This window comes from Saccostrea echinata, unplaced genomic scaffold (genome assembly GCF_033153115.1).
Source record: "Saccostrea echinata isolate AGI-Se365-2 ecotype Australia unplaced genomic scaffold, CSIRO_AGI_Sech_v1 ptg000038l, whole genome shotgun sequence".
Lineage (NCBI taxonomy): Eukaryota > Metazoa > Mollusca > Bivalvia > Ostreida > Ostreidae > Saccostrea > Saccostrea echinata.
The window spans coordinates 1974527-1989921 of record NW_026889787.1 but is presented as its reverse complement, the minus strand read 5'-3'; the positions used below and the strand labels follow the sequence as shown (position 1 = coordinate 1989921).

Sequence of the window (15395 nt, the reverse complement as noted above, 5' to 3'; positions counted from 1 at the left end):
TCCCACTATAACATGTATAAGTAAACTTTAAAATTTTTAACAGGGAACAGTACAAAACCATACGGATTTAAAATTCAAATTTTAGGATTTTAAATGGTTTTTACATAGAAAATCCAACGCTTTATTCATTTACTGTACGTATATATACAACTGTAGGATACATTTTAACGATAAAATATTTTATTCGGGATATAACGGTTGCAACATTCACAGGCATTTTGGGCGTGGCTACACCCCCCCCCCCTCCTTTCTTTGATTTTGCAATGATTACATTTTCGTCACATAAAAAACAGTATTTCTTTTAAATTTCAGTCGAAAAGGAAACATTTACAAATAGCCCAAACAGAGATATATTTTTGCCTCAAATAAACACCAATTAATGTAGTTTTCATTAGAAAAATAAAGGAGAAAGTCTTCAGTGTCATGCAGCTAGTATTTGTATACTGAATAAATAATTTCCTCTGCTAAATATGATCAGTGCATTGCATTAATTGCAGGCCACCATTTTTTTTATTTCTTATTTACATGAAAACGAAAACGTGACGTTGAAAAGAACTACATTTATATTAAGCATGTTTAGATTGAAACCAAAAAAAAAATTAAATAGAAAATTTAAAAAAGGTCGTTTCTTACCCTAAGAAAGAACATGCACGTTTATTAAATGGCTTAAATTCACTCATTATAGTACATCTTGCCAACAAAAAAATTCCACTGTTTACACAATATACAAACGATAGATTCCTATGACGCAAAAACTTAAAAATAGCATGCACGGTCAAGGTCCAGAGTTTTCCATCAATAATGTTGTTTGGGGGTTATTGCGCTTGGAACGTCTGATAACAGCTTAAAAATCAAATAATAATTCATTAATTAAAATACTCCTGATAAGATGTAATAACTTTCCTTTGTCTTATCAAAATTTGTTTATAACAATTAATTTTTTTCAGAATTGCACAACTTTAAAATAATTATTAAAAATATCCGCATTTATTATTATTAGAGAAAAAAAATAATTAAAAAAGATTTTTCTAGAAAAAAAATCCCGTGACATTGAGCTGTCGATATTATATAAATAATTTGTAAGAGAGTGAGTCACTTTTAGTGGTTTATGTACAAAAGGAAAGATGTTCCCTACAGGTACGTTTTAATATGATTCCATTTTTTTTATCTTAGGGAAAAACCGATTAACAAACAAAGAAAAAACTTCTATCTTGACGAAGTTTGTATTACATATTCTTAAAATTTCACGAAGATCAAAAAATACAGCAAATGAAGCCCCTAAATTTTCTACCTTAATTCTGAAGGTTTTTTTGTTAAAACCTCTTATCGGGTATATGTGTTACTAAAAAGCGGAAGTGAGAACAGAGCGGAAAGAGTAACGGAATATTATACCAGGTTAACTCATTTCATTGATATAAAAATCATACTAGAAGCGTTTAGCAACAATTAAACATTATTACATGTATTGATGCATTACTGTGTGTTAAAATTGTTGAAACAGCAGTTTTTGAACACAATTAAATGCTACAACTAGTTTTAAGAAAACTTTAGCTTAGGTAGAATGATCTTATCAAATCGACTACAAACAGAAACTTATTGTACATTTCACAGGCCCCGTAAAAAAGTAGTTTCGGGGGAGGGGGGGGGGGGGTTCGAACTAAAATAAGAAAATTTGCCAACAGGAAAAAGATCATCACTCGTTAATGTCAGTTGAGGGAGCATAAACAGGAACTATTATTGTTTATAGAACGTGTATACTACATGTAAATTATATCAATTTTTTTTGGAACGGCGATGTTATACCCCTAACCCCACCTATACATGGGTCTGCAATATATGAATTGTAATCTTTTATTTCCCTCTTGAATTACATTTATGGATTATTGTATACTAGATTTATTTGTACGTGGAATGGAGCCAGGAGAGTGAGAAGGTATAGACACAAACTTCCAGAAAGTTAAAAGAGTGCCATCAAAGTCCATGGTTGACAATCGAACTATATATGGTTTATATGTTATCCTTTGCACAGAATACCAACACGTTCATCTAGTACCTGTAAACAAAAAAAGAATACAAAAACAAAAATGAAAAAGATACCTGTTTAGAATATCAACTTGGTCATTAACATCAATCGGCACTCACTGTATAACTTTACAATGCAATGAATTAATGAAAAAATTATATTACAATGTTGTGTTTGGATACATTTTCGTGGGTCTTTTTATTAAAAAATATTCATACTTAAGTAACAGCAAAGGGCTTCTCTAAAAAAAAAAAAATCCGTCGACACTTATCGATGTCTATATGTATTATCGATGCTAAACTTTATAAAATCATGAAATATACTTACAATTTCTTAACATCAATGAAATAATTTAAAATGTAAAGATAAAATTATTTTGAAAATAATATCGTACCTGCCAATTTATTTCAAAGCATGCCTCTTTTGAGTGTAATCTAAAAGTCTAACCCCGTGATCCATGAGTCATTTTTCTAAAAATAGTCTACAAGGTACATGTATATATATCAACTGCAGAGAAAATCTTACGACAGAAATCAGATCGAGGATAGACGGTAAGGTATTTATAACCTATTTAGAGTTCGACCCGTTTTGTCAGCTCGGAAAACGGCCGAAAAGTTGCGAGTGTTTGTCGTTGTTAAAACTTGCTGTTCTTGTCTTGTATAATTAATAATAAAAAATGTACAACGCTATATTTATAATGATTTTGAGAATATGAATTGATTTTCTTTGAACAATACTTTTTTGTTCACCTCGACGAAGTCGTTCAAGGGGGGGGGGGGGGGTAGGGATGATTAAAGTTTTTGGATCAGGTTAAAGTTTTTGGAGAACAATTCTGGTCTCAATTCTCAAGTAACAATATACCCTACCTGTTACATGGACCAAACTTGTCTAGAGACGAACACTACCAGACTAGCTCCAGATGCTGGATCTGACCTACATTTTATGTATGATGAACAACTTAGATTTTTGGAGCAAATTTCATTCCCAAGTAATTATATGCCATACCTGTACCCATCTTGCATGGGTGATGCATCACGAATTGCACATAGCAGATGCTATTACTTCAAATGCTAGATATGATCTACATTTTCTAGTTGATTAAACAGGTTAAAGCTTTCAGAGCAGATCTATTCACAAGTTAATCTCGGTTGAGATTTTTTCCAAGTACCATAAATTCAAGCCATAGTGACTAAATTTGCATGGATGATGCATCTTAATTAAGGATCTTCATTATACCAGACATGCTTCGGATGCTGGATCTACCCTACATTTTCCAGTTGATTAAACAGGTTAATTTTTTTTAAACATTTCTATTTCAAAGTAATGAAACAAACTTGCATAGAGGGATTCATTCTACCGGACCTGCTACAGATGCTGGATTTGTCGCTGATTTTTTGAATGATTGAAAAGTTTTCATAATATAGACCCATGCCCAAGTTACAGTAGGTTTTTTCAGACCAAACTATGTTTTTCTATTACTGAAACATTTGACTTGAGGCTTTGCCTTTCTTATAGATAGCATACTTCGAGGTGAGCCTCTACGCTACGATTACCTTTGTTGAAAGGACTTGTCATGGTAGAGATTATGATTAGAAAATATTTGAACAACTTATGGATTGATGCAAAACATCACTGAAATCGGTTGCAAATAATTGAATCTTACCAAAGTATAATCATAAGGAAGATTTCGAGGAAAACACGAGAATCTGTAGACATGAACTGTAGAAAATGTATAAATAAGCGTGTACAAATTGCAAAATAAAAAGCAATCATGGCACCTACATGTATAAATGAAAAAAAAAATACGGATATTAAAAAAACCCACAAAGTTTATATTTATGAATGTTTCAATAACTTGTGACAGAATATTTGTAAACTCTTCACTTGCAGATATGGTACACAGCGGCCGATAATAATGGTTTAAGCTGAACTGAATAATGCATTAATTACTCATAATAAAATAATTAGTTTTGCAAAGAAAAAAAATCTGAGGAATAAAATACTAAGCTGTTGCATTTATAATAAAACTGTCGGGTATTTTAGTAAAAACTAACAAATCTTCCTTTGGTTTTATATTACAGATTTCCTTGCGATGGATAATAATATAGAACCTTTTATAAAAACGAAAGTTAAAAGAAGCAAATCAGAGAATGATGCTCTGCAAACAGACTGGGGAAATCACACGGCTGTTGATTGGAAAGAATTCGTTGCACAGATGTCAAAATCCGGATCGCACGTATATGTTTCTAGATCCGAAAATCCAGGAAATGTTAACTCATATGCAGTTATTAGATTGCTACAAAAAATGGATGAGAAGTTAGACGAAATGTCAAATGAAATAATAAAAATAAGAGGGTCTTTGGAACAAGCGAAGGGCAAAGCATCAAAAAGAAGTGCAAACAGAATAAGAGGAAGGAGACCATACAAGGCATGGAATTTAAACAGAGAAAATGGAATGAGATCTAGGAAATTAACGTCACGTGAAACACAAACAGAAATAGAACAGGAAAAATACAACAAAGTTTCTTGGGAAAACTTGGTGAAAAGAATCTCTTTCGACACAATGAATAAGGTGCCTGGAGATGAAATAAAGGCATTTTGCAGAGGTTGGGGAGGTATAGAAAATATCAAGGGTTTAAAAGCAGTGGTCAAAGATCCATGTTTGGGATATTTTTCAGAGGATACGAATGTAAAATCACCCAAAAATGGCAAGGACTTCGATACGTTACTCTTCAGCCTCCTATTCAAGAACTTCCATGATGGTTTGTCAAAAGTACAGAGAGATATGCAATTTCGTCCCTTGATAGAGAGTTCGAGGAATTTTGAAGAATTTGTCGAGAAAGAGTTATGCTCCATTCAATCCTCGAGAAGACAAGAAGACGCGAGATCAATATCATCTGAAGAATCTCCTCATTCTATGAATTTAGAGCTTGTGCGCTTGGGGACTTTTAAAAACTTTCCTGCATCCGGTTATATTTCGACAATTAAACTCGCGAAAGAAGGGTTTTACTTTACTGGTAATGGTGACCGTGTTGTCTGCTTTGCGTGTGGATCTGAGAGGAGCAGATGGAAAGCAGGCGATATTCCACGAGAAATTCACCGCCAAATTTCCCCAAATTGTCCACTGTTGCAGACAGGTCCTTCCAATAATGTTCCAATAGGAGATGTTCCGAATGGTGCCAATACTGCTCAACATACGGAAGACACTACTCAGCCTAGAAGTGTTCCAAATAGAATTTCTTTGAATACTGGAGATAACCAAAACTCAAACCAATCTAATATCCAAGATGAAGGTGCTCAAAGGGACAGATATTTAGAAAATGTAAATAACAATGCATCGGAAACTTTACAAGAATCGTCTACATTAAACAGAAACAATACAGCTGCCATTTCCAATGGTGCGTTCAACACAACAAACAGCTCAGCATTGTCGAATGGTAACTCCCAAGCCTCATCATCATCATCATTTTCATCAGAAAATGTAGCTAGTGCACCGAAGAAAACAGACGAATACAAGAACTCAACAAAAACTGAAATAAACACCGTCCTCTCAAGATCGAGAAACATACAAGAAAAAATTAATGCTTTTTTAAGAGATTTAGACCCACTCGGAATTAACTTTGACCGACCAAAATATCCTGCGTACGCAGTGCTGGCAACAAGAGTGAGCTCTTATAAAGACTGGCCCACTAGTTTGACTCAAACACCACGTGACCTCGCTACAGCAGGGTTTCTGTATGCTGGATACGGGGATTACACCCGATGTTTCTTCTGTGGAGGGGGGTTACGTAATTGGGAACCAGGTGATGATCCTTGGACAGAACACGCCAGATGGTTTCCGAAGTGTGCTTTCCTGAGACAGAACAAAGGGGACGAGTTTGTTGCTCTCGTGCAAATAGAGCATCAGGAACAGGTAATGTTATTGGACTTATAATATTTTTTTAATTAATTTAGAAGCCTAATATTTCATTATTTTCAATCATTCAGCACTTAACATTACTTGCAAAACTTTATTTATCATGAAAATGGAAGAAAATACTTATTTTGATTGAAAACTTTTTTTAATTGATTTTACAGGAAGAACTTGAAGCACAGGGTGCAGGAAATATTACACCTAGTTCCTTGCATCAAGAAAGTGTACCCAATGGGACAAGTCATCCAGATGTCTCTTCATTCTCTTCCGTTCAAAGCGTCCTAGAAATGGGTTACTCCTTAGCAGTTATCAAAGAAGCTTTCAATCAACTGAAGGCCACTAAGGGTATGATATTTAAAAATATTAGGGGAAAAAAAAAGAAACATGATATAAAAAAAGTAAAAGAAAGTAAATGATTTGCTAAAAATCCGTGAAGTAAAAATATTAGAATTGCCATTTTCATTCTATAATTTAAAGGGGGAAATAACGTATTCTTCTTTTAAATACAACGGATTAGATCAAACATGTGTAGTTAATAATATCAAAATGATTTTAGACCCTCAAGACATCTCTGGAGAAGATTTGATGGACTTTATTTTGAGTAAAGAAGAAAGAAACAATGGTTTGGATATCCCTCCCCAGATATTTAGCTCCAGGCCCCAGGCTAGGGGGGAAAACATCGAGAGAAACACCAATGGTCAACAAAATGTGAATGTAACCTCCCAGGCAGATCATACAATGCCCTCCTCTGATCAACAGGTGCCCTTAGCGGCAGCAAATGGACATTCAGTGGAATCAAAGAATGAAGGTAATTATCTCTTTAATTGATGTACTGTTATAGATTTGTTTGAAACATTTAAAAGTCAATGTTACACATGTTTAAGTTTAAGTTTTTCAAGATTTTTGTTTAAATATGTATTTCTTTTTAGATGTTCCAAGGCCTAGAAATCAGGAGAATTTAGATTCTTTAAATGACATTTTACCATCAATTTCCCTAGAGGGTATGTACATTTGCTTCCTCTTTACTTAACTCTCTTTTCTATACTTATTGAATTTCTTTGCAATTGGTTAATATGGTCTTTTTGCATAATTTATTAATTTATTTTTATTTCTGTTAAATGAAATTCTCAACATAGTAACTATTTTTCAGACACCAAATCATTGATTGAAGAAAACAGGAGACTCAGAGACCTAAGGATCTGTAAAATCTGTCTTGAAAATGAGGCTTCTATCGCCATGTTACCTTGTGGTCATCTCTGTTGTTGTCCAGACTGTGCTCCGGCCATGCGGAAGTGTCCGATATGTCGACAGTTTGTAAAAGGGACGGTGAGAACATGGCTGGCATAGTTGGCATTAGATGACCCGAAAATCAAGGTAACCCACCAAATATCTGCATTTGATATCCATATGATTTCCAACTTCAGTACTGTTGTGGTGTAAATATAAATATGTGTAAATATTAGTATCAAATTTGAGAATCATGTTTGTCCTTTCTCTGCAACCGTGCCCCCCGTATCGAATATTACAAAATCGACACAACCCCAACCCCCCCCAAAGCCTACAGTAAGTAAATTAAATGAACGCGCCCTTTTCAGTTATTCAGAGGTGATCAATCTTTCTGCTCTTCTTTGCTGCATTAAAAAACGCGAATGTCAGAGTGTTCGAATAATTTTCTCTCTTAAAGTGAAAGTGAACGCTTGCATAAAATTGCTTGTGACCAAATAAGTCTTCCTTGTGACTTCGAGTTAGGTATATCGGCAAAAATCCAGGGAGTGTAATGTTTATAACAATATGAAGAAGGAGAACTTTGATTTCTGACATTTCACCAAGATTTTGTCACAATTGGACTATACCATCCCTAAAATGAACTTTTGGGACGTTTTATAATGGAATATTCGTTTTAGTGTCAGGATGAGGCAGGAATCCTTGGCAGTTCAACAAAAAGAGGAAGTTTGAAGATGACATTTAAAGCCATGTGAAATATACTTACTTTGATAAATCTATGAACTGTTAAAAATATTTCAAAAATGCATTTGGACATGAACGGACGTAATGTGAATATGTTTATCAGCTATAATCTGAAAAAAATATCAATAAATATACAGTGAATGTGTTCATGAATTAATCAACATTATTGTTATTCATGTATTACCTCATGTAAGAATGGTCATGTATTACCTCATGTAAGAATGGGATTCGACACGTATACATTGAATCGTCTGTAAGACTTTGTGTAAGTACCATGTACTTAATTCTTTTTTTCACAATAACATGACGAAATTTTAATTTATTTGTGTTTGTTTATATATATATATATATATAACATTGCAGGCACGATGGTTTTTTAATGAAATGGTTTTTTATTATATGAGTTTAATATCTAATGTTAACCGTGTTATTTTTTATCCTATTATATTTTCCTAGTTATTTATATAGAGTTTGTACTTGACAAAAAAATCTTCTAGTCAATATGATATTCAAATAATAAATTACTGTATCAGCCGATATCTATTAATTATGTTACATGTAAGTAAGTTATATAGGGCATGTCTTTTCTATATCTATGAATCGATATATTTATCGCAAATTTCTTATATATTGTTCCAGAGGACAAATATATGTCGATAGTTTAGTACCTTAATACTATCGGATAGAAAGACTTTTTACAGAATTATCCATTCGCTATCAATAGAATATTCTTTTTGTTCATTTTAGTTTTATAATTCTTTGTTTTGGCTATTCTTGTTGAGATTTTTCTTTTTTTTTTTTCAAATGATATATTCGCTCTTTATATGCTTGTTTTTATTCTAGTTTTTATATTCCTCGTTATTGCTAGTTTTGTTGATCTGTAAAGAAGTTTCACCTTCACTTTGTTATTATTTGTTAATGTTTATGCACATTGTTCCCTTTTACTTAAAATCTTCATATTATAAATTTTATTTATATAATTATTATTTTATATCGTTACATGTATTTATACACTTAGGCACTGGTGCTGAACATAAAACTAAGGGCAAACATATATAATTATATAGGAATAAATTTCTATTGTTGGTTCATACAGATAATGGATGGAATATTTTGTTTAGAATTTTTACTGAAGTGTTATATGGCTATGTCTGATGCTAAAATTGTCTACATATTACATTTTTAAAGATATTTATCACGACTTATTACAATCGTATGCCATATTTATGCCATATTATATGGTTACACTGTTGATCAATTTTTGACAAATTTGTTGAATTGTTTTATTATACTACAGAGTTTAATAAATTTGTTGTGGTATTTTTATTTGTTTTTGTTTTGTTGTCTGTTTAATTAATTCCTATGTATATTGGATATATGTCAAGGGATCAAATTGCTGAGCTGTCAGGTTTTCAACTGTCAACAAACTCATGTGTCTCGCTTAGCGACCTACATACATGTACTGACATTTAATTCCCAAATATTTACATATCGCTGACGCAAATGCTATAATTGGTCAAAATGGTTACCCATTGACGTACATTTCACAATAGGGTAACCTAAGAAAACACCTTGATGGTATTTGGAAATAATACAGGAACATTACCAAATAGGGATATCCCAATGGAGATTGCGATACTACATGTACAATGAAGTGACGTGTGTAAATGTTGCACTAAAATGTCTTTGAATCACAGAAAAATTCCGAAATTTGGGGTTAATGATTAAAAAATAGAATTTTAAAACGCCTATTTTATATGATGTTGTGAAAAAGGTATTAAGTTGATTCAGTGGAATTTTATCCTGCATACTCAATCAGGGGTGGATCCAAGAGTGAATGAGAGGTGGGTCAACTAGAGTGCATACACTTGTATAGCGCAATTTGCTAATGTTAACATGATTATTTATGGAGGGAGGTTATTTTGAAAATATGAACATAATAAAGACTCCGCTTGTTTTAAAAAATCCAAAGAAAAAGTTCTGACACAGTTATTGATGGAAAAACAGGTAAGTTTTATATGTAAATTTAAAAAAAATGCTACAGATGTTGCGATTTTTTTCCTGAGACCAGTAATGCTGTGATTGCTTGCCGGTTAATTAATTAAATGGCATGCATTAAGGTATTTCTGGTACACACAGTATCTACATATTCTTAATTACCGGCGTGGGAAGGAATACGGGTAAGTTTTTACAAGTATTAGGGGAATGTAACAAGAGCGGATTAAGATTAGCGAGAGTGAATCCTACTCGATCCTTCCTATCCTAGCTCTCTCTTTTCAGAATTTTTAATCAACAACGTTCAAGTATACTAGTATATCACAAAAGTTTTGAATGAGAAAAACAGCCTAACAGATTTTTATTTGACTTTCTTTATAAGTGCCCATCCAAAACAGATGTGTGTTGCATGGATATTTTCCTGAGTGGTATGCTAACATATTCTAATAGGTTGTCTTAAGGAGGTTGGATCCTGACATCAAAAGTAATGAGAATTTTTTATCAAGTATATTTTTAGAATTTATACACATAGCTTAATTAAAAATCAAAACAAAAAACTGGGGTCAATGCGCTTCTTTTGGCGCTACAGAGCATTGAGTTTGACCTTTTTGCACTGTAAAAACGTCTTACACATAAATCAATTTTTAAAGTTTTTCCTCCGATATTTTTATTCAAATAAGTTATGGGAACAAACACAGTTTTATTTCATCTTGAATAGACCCATTAAAATTTTTGACAACGAAAAAAATTTTTAAATTACTCTGCACGTTCAATTATTTGACCTTTTTGCACTCAAAAAATTTCATTTTGCTAGCATTACAAATTTAACAAGCAAAAAACTCATTTAAAAGTAATGACATTTTACTGAATTTAAGAAGAATGACTAAAAGTATCTTGTATATTCAGAAAAGAAAGTTAAAAGTGGGGGTCAGTGATGTTAATTTTTAGATATTACTAAAATAGTGCTAATTTTGAGCTTAAATTAGGGCTATTTTTTCTCTTGATTTTCACAATATATTTGATTTATTTATCAAATATGATGATTGAATTCATGACAGTTTATTAAATATATAATTTAGGACCAGTATAAATCAGTTCACTGCTCAAAATAATTCTGTGTGCAGACTGCATGTAAAAATAGGAATCCAAACTTAACATACTTTAAATACTTCGAAAGAGAAAAAATGATCATTTTCTTCTAAAAAACCTTCCGCCACAAAATATAGTTCCTCACTTAATGCTTTTAGTAGGGGATTTAATCATGGAGTTTTAACTGAATATAGTTTATTTGGCATTGTAGAATCCAAATTTATTGTAAGAATTAAAACATTACGCAGATTTTTTTTAAATATAGGTTGAAATAAAAATCTGCTCAAAAGCTCAGGAGCGAACCTCGTTAAAGTTGTTTTTTTCCCTATTGATCACATGGACAGATCTGGTGGGGGAGGGGAGGTCTGGACCCCCATGAATTTATGAAGTTATTAACTTTCTATGTAAAAGTAGTGAAAGATACTTTGGACACCTCAACCCCCTCGAGGAATCTCTTTAAAAACGGTAAGGAGAGTCATCTATCTGAAGAAAATGGACTAAGAAAGTGCCCTACCCCCACCTCCCACGAAAAAAATATTCAGGTTTTGGAAAGTTTTAGTGTATTTAGCGGGTGTGACTGGTCGGCAGTGGATGCTCACTCCTCCATGGCACCTGATACCACCTCTGTTGTTTTAGAGGTCCGTGTTTGCTCTGCTCCAAATTTGCACTGTTTAATGGACCTTTGAGCATGAATATTGTTCGTTATCTCCATATATTTGATTGATGTGGACCCCCCCCCCCTCCCCTTCCCACCTTCCTTTCAAAATCCGCCCCTGTCTTAGTATATACAAGACTTCCTTTATGGATACCTTGTAGTATATGGTCACTGTATTTCTTTTCATATTCTCTTGAAACACAAAGTCGGCCTGTGTTACATTAAAAGTTTCAATCTAAAGTTAAAACTTATCTGTAACTTAAACTCTTAATGTAACACCTGGATTATACATATATGTAATAGTATGTAAATGTAGACAGGAGAAAAAAAAATCCATAGTTCGCTTTAAAGTGTGTTTTGCCTAAAAATCTGAAGAAAACAAGCTTAATCACGAAAAAAAAATTGAAGAATTTTTAGCAAAAGATTCTGTATCCTACAAATGATGATGAGCTTGTAAAATTTAACTAAAAACTTTTAAGTGAAGCAAAAATTTTATCGACATAGAATCTCTCTCTCTCTTTCTCTCTCTCGCATTCCCAACATATATATATATATATTGTTAATATTTCAGTGCACTAATAAATGCAAAGAGTGCACTATGGATCACAATCTTCAAAAGTGAATCCTCTCTCTCTCTCGAATTTTTTTTTAATATAACATATTGCTCATCTAATTTAAAAAAGATTACCAGATTCAAAGCATTTCTATATTAATTTAATAGCTTGTCAAACTGAAATAACATCATTTTCCAACAGCTGGTTTCACCATGGTGTCTGTTGGGACAGGGGTTCCAGGAGGGGGTGTGTTTTGCGTGCTATTGTCCCCGGGGTCTGAAATAAGCATAAAGTTAAAGCATGATATTAAAAAAAAATTGTGTCAGCTTTCACACACTGTGGCATATTTGAGTCATTGCTTCAAAACACCGCGTGCAACATATGACATCGGCATCCTATGACATGTATTACAAACACCTCGCCTGCGGATCGAGGAGTTGATCTTACGTCACAGATTCGAATCCCACTGCGAGAATTGGAGACTGGTCCTTCGAATGGGACCGTTCCGCGTATAAGCTGAGGCCCCATATCACAGTAGATATTGGCACGTTAAAGAACCATCACTACTCAATGACCTTTTGAGTGCAAAGTATAGGTCTAAAATATGCAGTGGTATCGTCTCAACATACGAGTGAAAAATCCTGGAAAGGGACATTAAACAATCAAAGAAATAAAGACTTTAATTTTGTTTTTACTTACAATGACATAAATGGCACCTCTTCCTGCAATGTTCCCTCATGTAAGCCCGGGTGTTTTCATCTGAACAAGCTTCAGCGTGGTATGCATGACAAGAAGTGTCGGTGTCCTCACATGGGGGGTTAGCTGTAGATTAAAATGGTAAAATGCACACTACTAGGCTCATTACGTATATTTTGGGTAATTTAAAAATACAAATCTTTTTCTTTTTCCTTAGAGGTATTTCAAGACGAGATTTTCTGAAATTTTTCTGAATGATTTATTGACAGAGTAAAGGTTAAAAATTTTACTGAATAGCAGTATGATTGAGACAAAGATCAGATTTTATTTAAGGAATGATATTTTAAAATATAGCTACCCATGCAGATTTATACGGTGTATTTAGTTGGTTGGGGCAGTTACGCTTTATAAACAGGATGTGATGTAGGCAACCCAATTTATATGATATATAATTTTTTTTCTTATCCAATCAAATACCGCGTTATAACTAGAATTAAATTATTACATTTTCAACAGTGAAATACAGAGATTTATTTTTTGAATAAAAGTGATATCACATTGTGAAAGGATACCAAAGTGATATTCTCTCACAGTGTGAAAGGATATCAAAGTAAGTAAAAAATAATTCCTGGCCTGTTAGTAACTAAACTATCTTGATAGAAATTGAAACTGCCAATTTCTTCCCAAAGATGTTGCTAAAATCCATGTTACAATGTTTTAAATCTCACAATATTGCTAAGCTATGACGTTTCAATCACTCAACTATATATGACGTCACAGCCTATGACACTGTGTTAAGAAAAGACAGAGGCAAAGGGAAAATCAGAGAAAATGTAATAAACAGAAAATTCAATGTTTTGTAATTGGATATGGAATTTATTTCACTCGTGAGACAGGATTTTTTTTCATATTTTCACTCGTGCTTCGCACCCGTGAAAATATCAAAAAATCCTGTCCCACTTGTGAAATATTATTCCATATCCAACTACAAAAAATTGAATATCGTGTATGAATTTTGAGTTTAACTTTTGGAGAATCCGCGATCCCCCCTTTCATATTTTATGTTATATCACAAGATTTTCTTTTCTTTCACGCTTTCCGTTTCGCTTTCCCTTCCAAGTTTGTTCAATATCCAGGTGCCATGCGTTTTATCCTTAACAGGAATACCATCGAAAAGACTATAATAACTTATTGTACTTTTGTTCGTAATTATCTTAAGATAAACGTTATAAATGACTATTTTTAGCTACTTCTTGAAAAGTTACATAGCGTGAAAGATCATAGGACAAAAAATTTTAATATTTGCAAGGATACGAGTCAATCTATAATTTCGCTAATATTTCTTGCACTTCGTGAAATAATTTAATATAAAAAAGAGGTCCACTTTGATAAACTCACCTAGGTGACAGCTTTTCTTTTCTTTTCTTTTCTTTTTTTTTTGACCTACATGTGTGCTCGTTCAAGCAGAATATAATAACATTTTTTTCAAACCTTGACCTACTTTTGCGCATTATTTATACGCTACATTTACATTATGTATATACTAGAAATTCAGATTGCTGTTTTCATTTTGAAATCAGACATCACTGGCCAGATCATATGACTGCATGAATGCAGACTGAATTTTGGGAGAATGTCCTTGGCCTACTTACTTGGACAGTACCCGCAGCGGAAGGGGCAGTTTTGTCTCGCCCAGTCTTCATAATATCCTACACATTTTTTATCTACGTATCGCCAGCAGTTTAAATCTGGATTATCCTTACACCAGTCCACATCTGAAATTCAATCAATCTTTGGTAAAATAACCGGTAGTAGCTACAAATTACGTCTTGAAACTATACAGATTAATATTGCCCTCTCCTCCATACCGGAAAAAGATCGAACTTTTCTAAAAATCCCTTCTATTTCTACAAGATTCTATTTTTTCAAAATATTCAATAATTAACAGTTGAATAAAGCCAATTCAGCGCAATGTACAAAGATACAGCTGAACCTAATACCAAATCTTCAGACTTCGTGGCTTTAACTTTTTTCTGAAAATATATGATAAAAAAAAAGTATTTATCATAATTGTTGGTATTTATCTATTTGTTCTTCGGAGACAACATTTCTAGTTAAATATACTCTTGTTACCTGTAAAATCTGTGGAACCAAATCGGAGGCAACATAATACCCCCAGGATTCCAATGAAAAGTTTTTCCATTATTTTAATTCACGAAAACTTTGGCACGTAGAACTTTTATAATATTGACAGCAGGTAATTCTTCCAGCACCGCTCGGAGTGACGTCAGAGAAAATGTGGTTCTCCGATTCGAACTTTGACCTTAGCTATCTGAAACTTGTAAACAAATGACCTTATGTGACCTTTGCTGACTTATCTTTGACCTACCACGAGGTCATTAGTCACATTTGACGTAAGAATGTGTAGTTTATATAGGGAAAACATTCTTATCAAGTACATTTAGTAAGGAAGATGAATAAATGCGCGTAATTCATTGACAT

The 15395-nt window shown here is 33.1% G+C and overlaps 2 protein-coding genes across 3 annotated transcripts; one reads left to right on the top strand and one right to left on the bottom strand.

Moving 5' to 3' along the window:
* The first annotated feature begins 4113 nt into the window (after positions 1 to 4113).
* On the top strand, positions 4114 to 8729 carry LOC133200287 (baculoviral IAP repeat-containing protein 3-like). Of its 2 annotated transcripts, XM_061336108.1 has the most exons (6): positions 4114 to 5936; positions 6101 to 6281; positions 6493 to 6744; positions 6866 to 6937; positions 7087 to 7310; positions 7841 to 8729. In XM_061336108.1, the coding sequence occupies exons 1-5, from the start codon at positions 4116 to 4118 to the stop codon at positions 7281 to 7283; spliced, it is 2523 nt and encodes an 840-aa protein (XP_061192092.1). In that variant the 5' UTR covers positions 4114 to 4115; the 3' UTR covers positions 7284 to 7310; positions 7841 to 8729. The 2 variants fall into 2 exon arrangements, with proteins under 2 accessions (XP_061192092.1, XP_061192091.1); XM_061336107.1 differs by having other exon boundaries at positions 7087 to 8729.
* A 3608-nt stretch (positions 8730 to 12337) lies between these two features.
* Positions 12338 to 15193, bottom strand: LOC133200354 (uncharacterized protein ZK673.1-like). The gene is made up of 4 exons (XM_061336167.1): positions 15027 to 15193; positions 14546 to 14668; positions 12897 to 13019; positions 12338 to 12473 (listed from the first exon to the last, which is right to left on the bottom strand). The coding sequence occupies exons 1-4, from the start codon at positions 15094 to 15096 to the stop codon at positions 12385 to 12387; spliced, it is 405 nt and encodes a 134-aa protein (XP_061192151.1). The 5' UTR covers positions 15097 to 15193; the 3' UTR covers positions 12338 to 12384.
* Between the last annotated feature and the right edge of the window lie 202 nt (positions 15194 to 15395).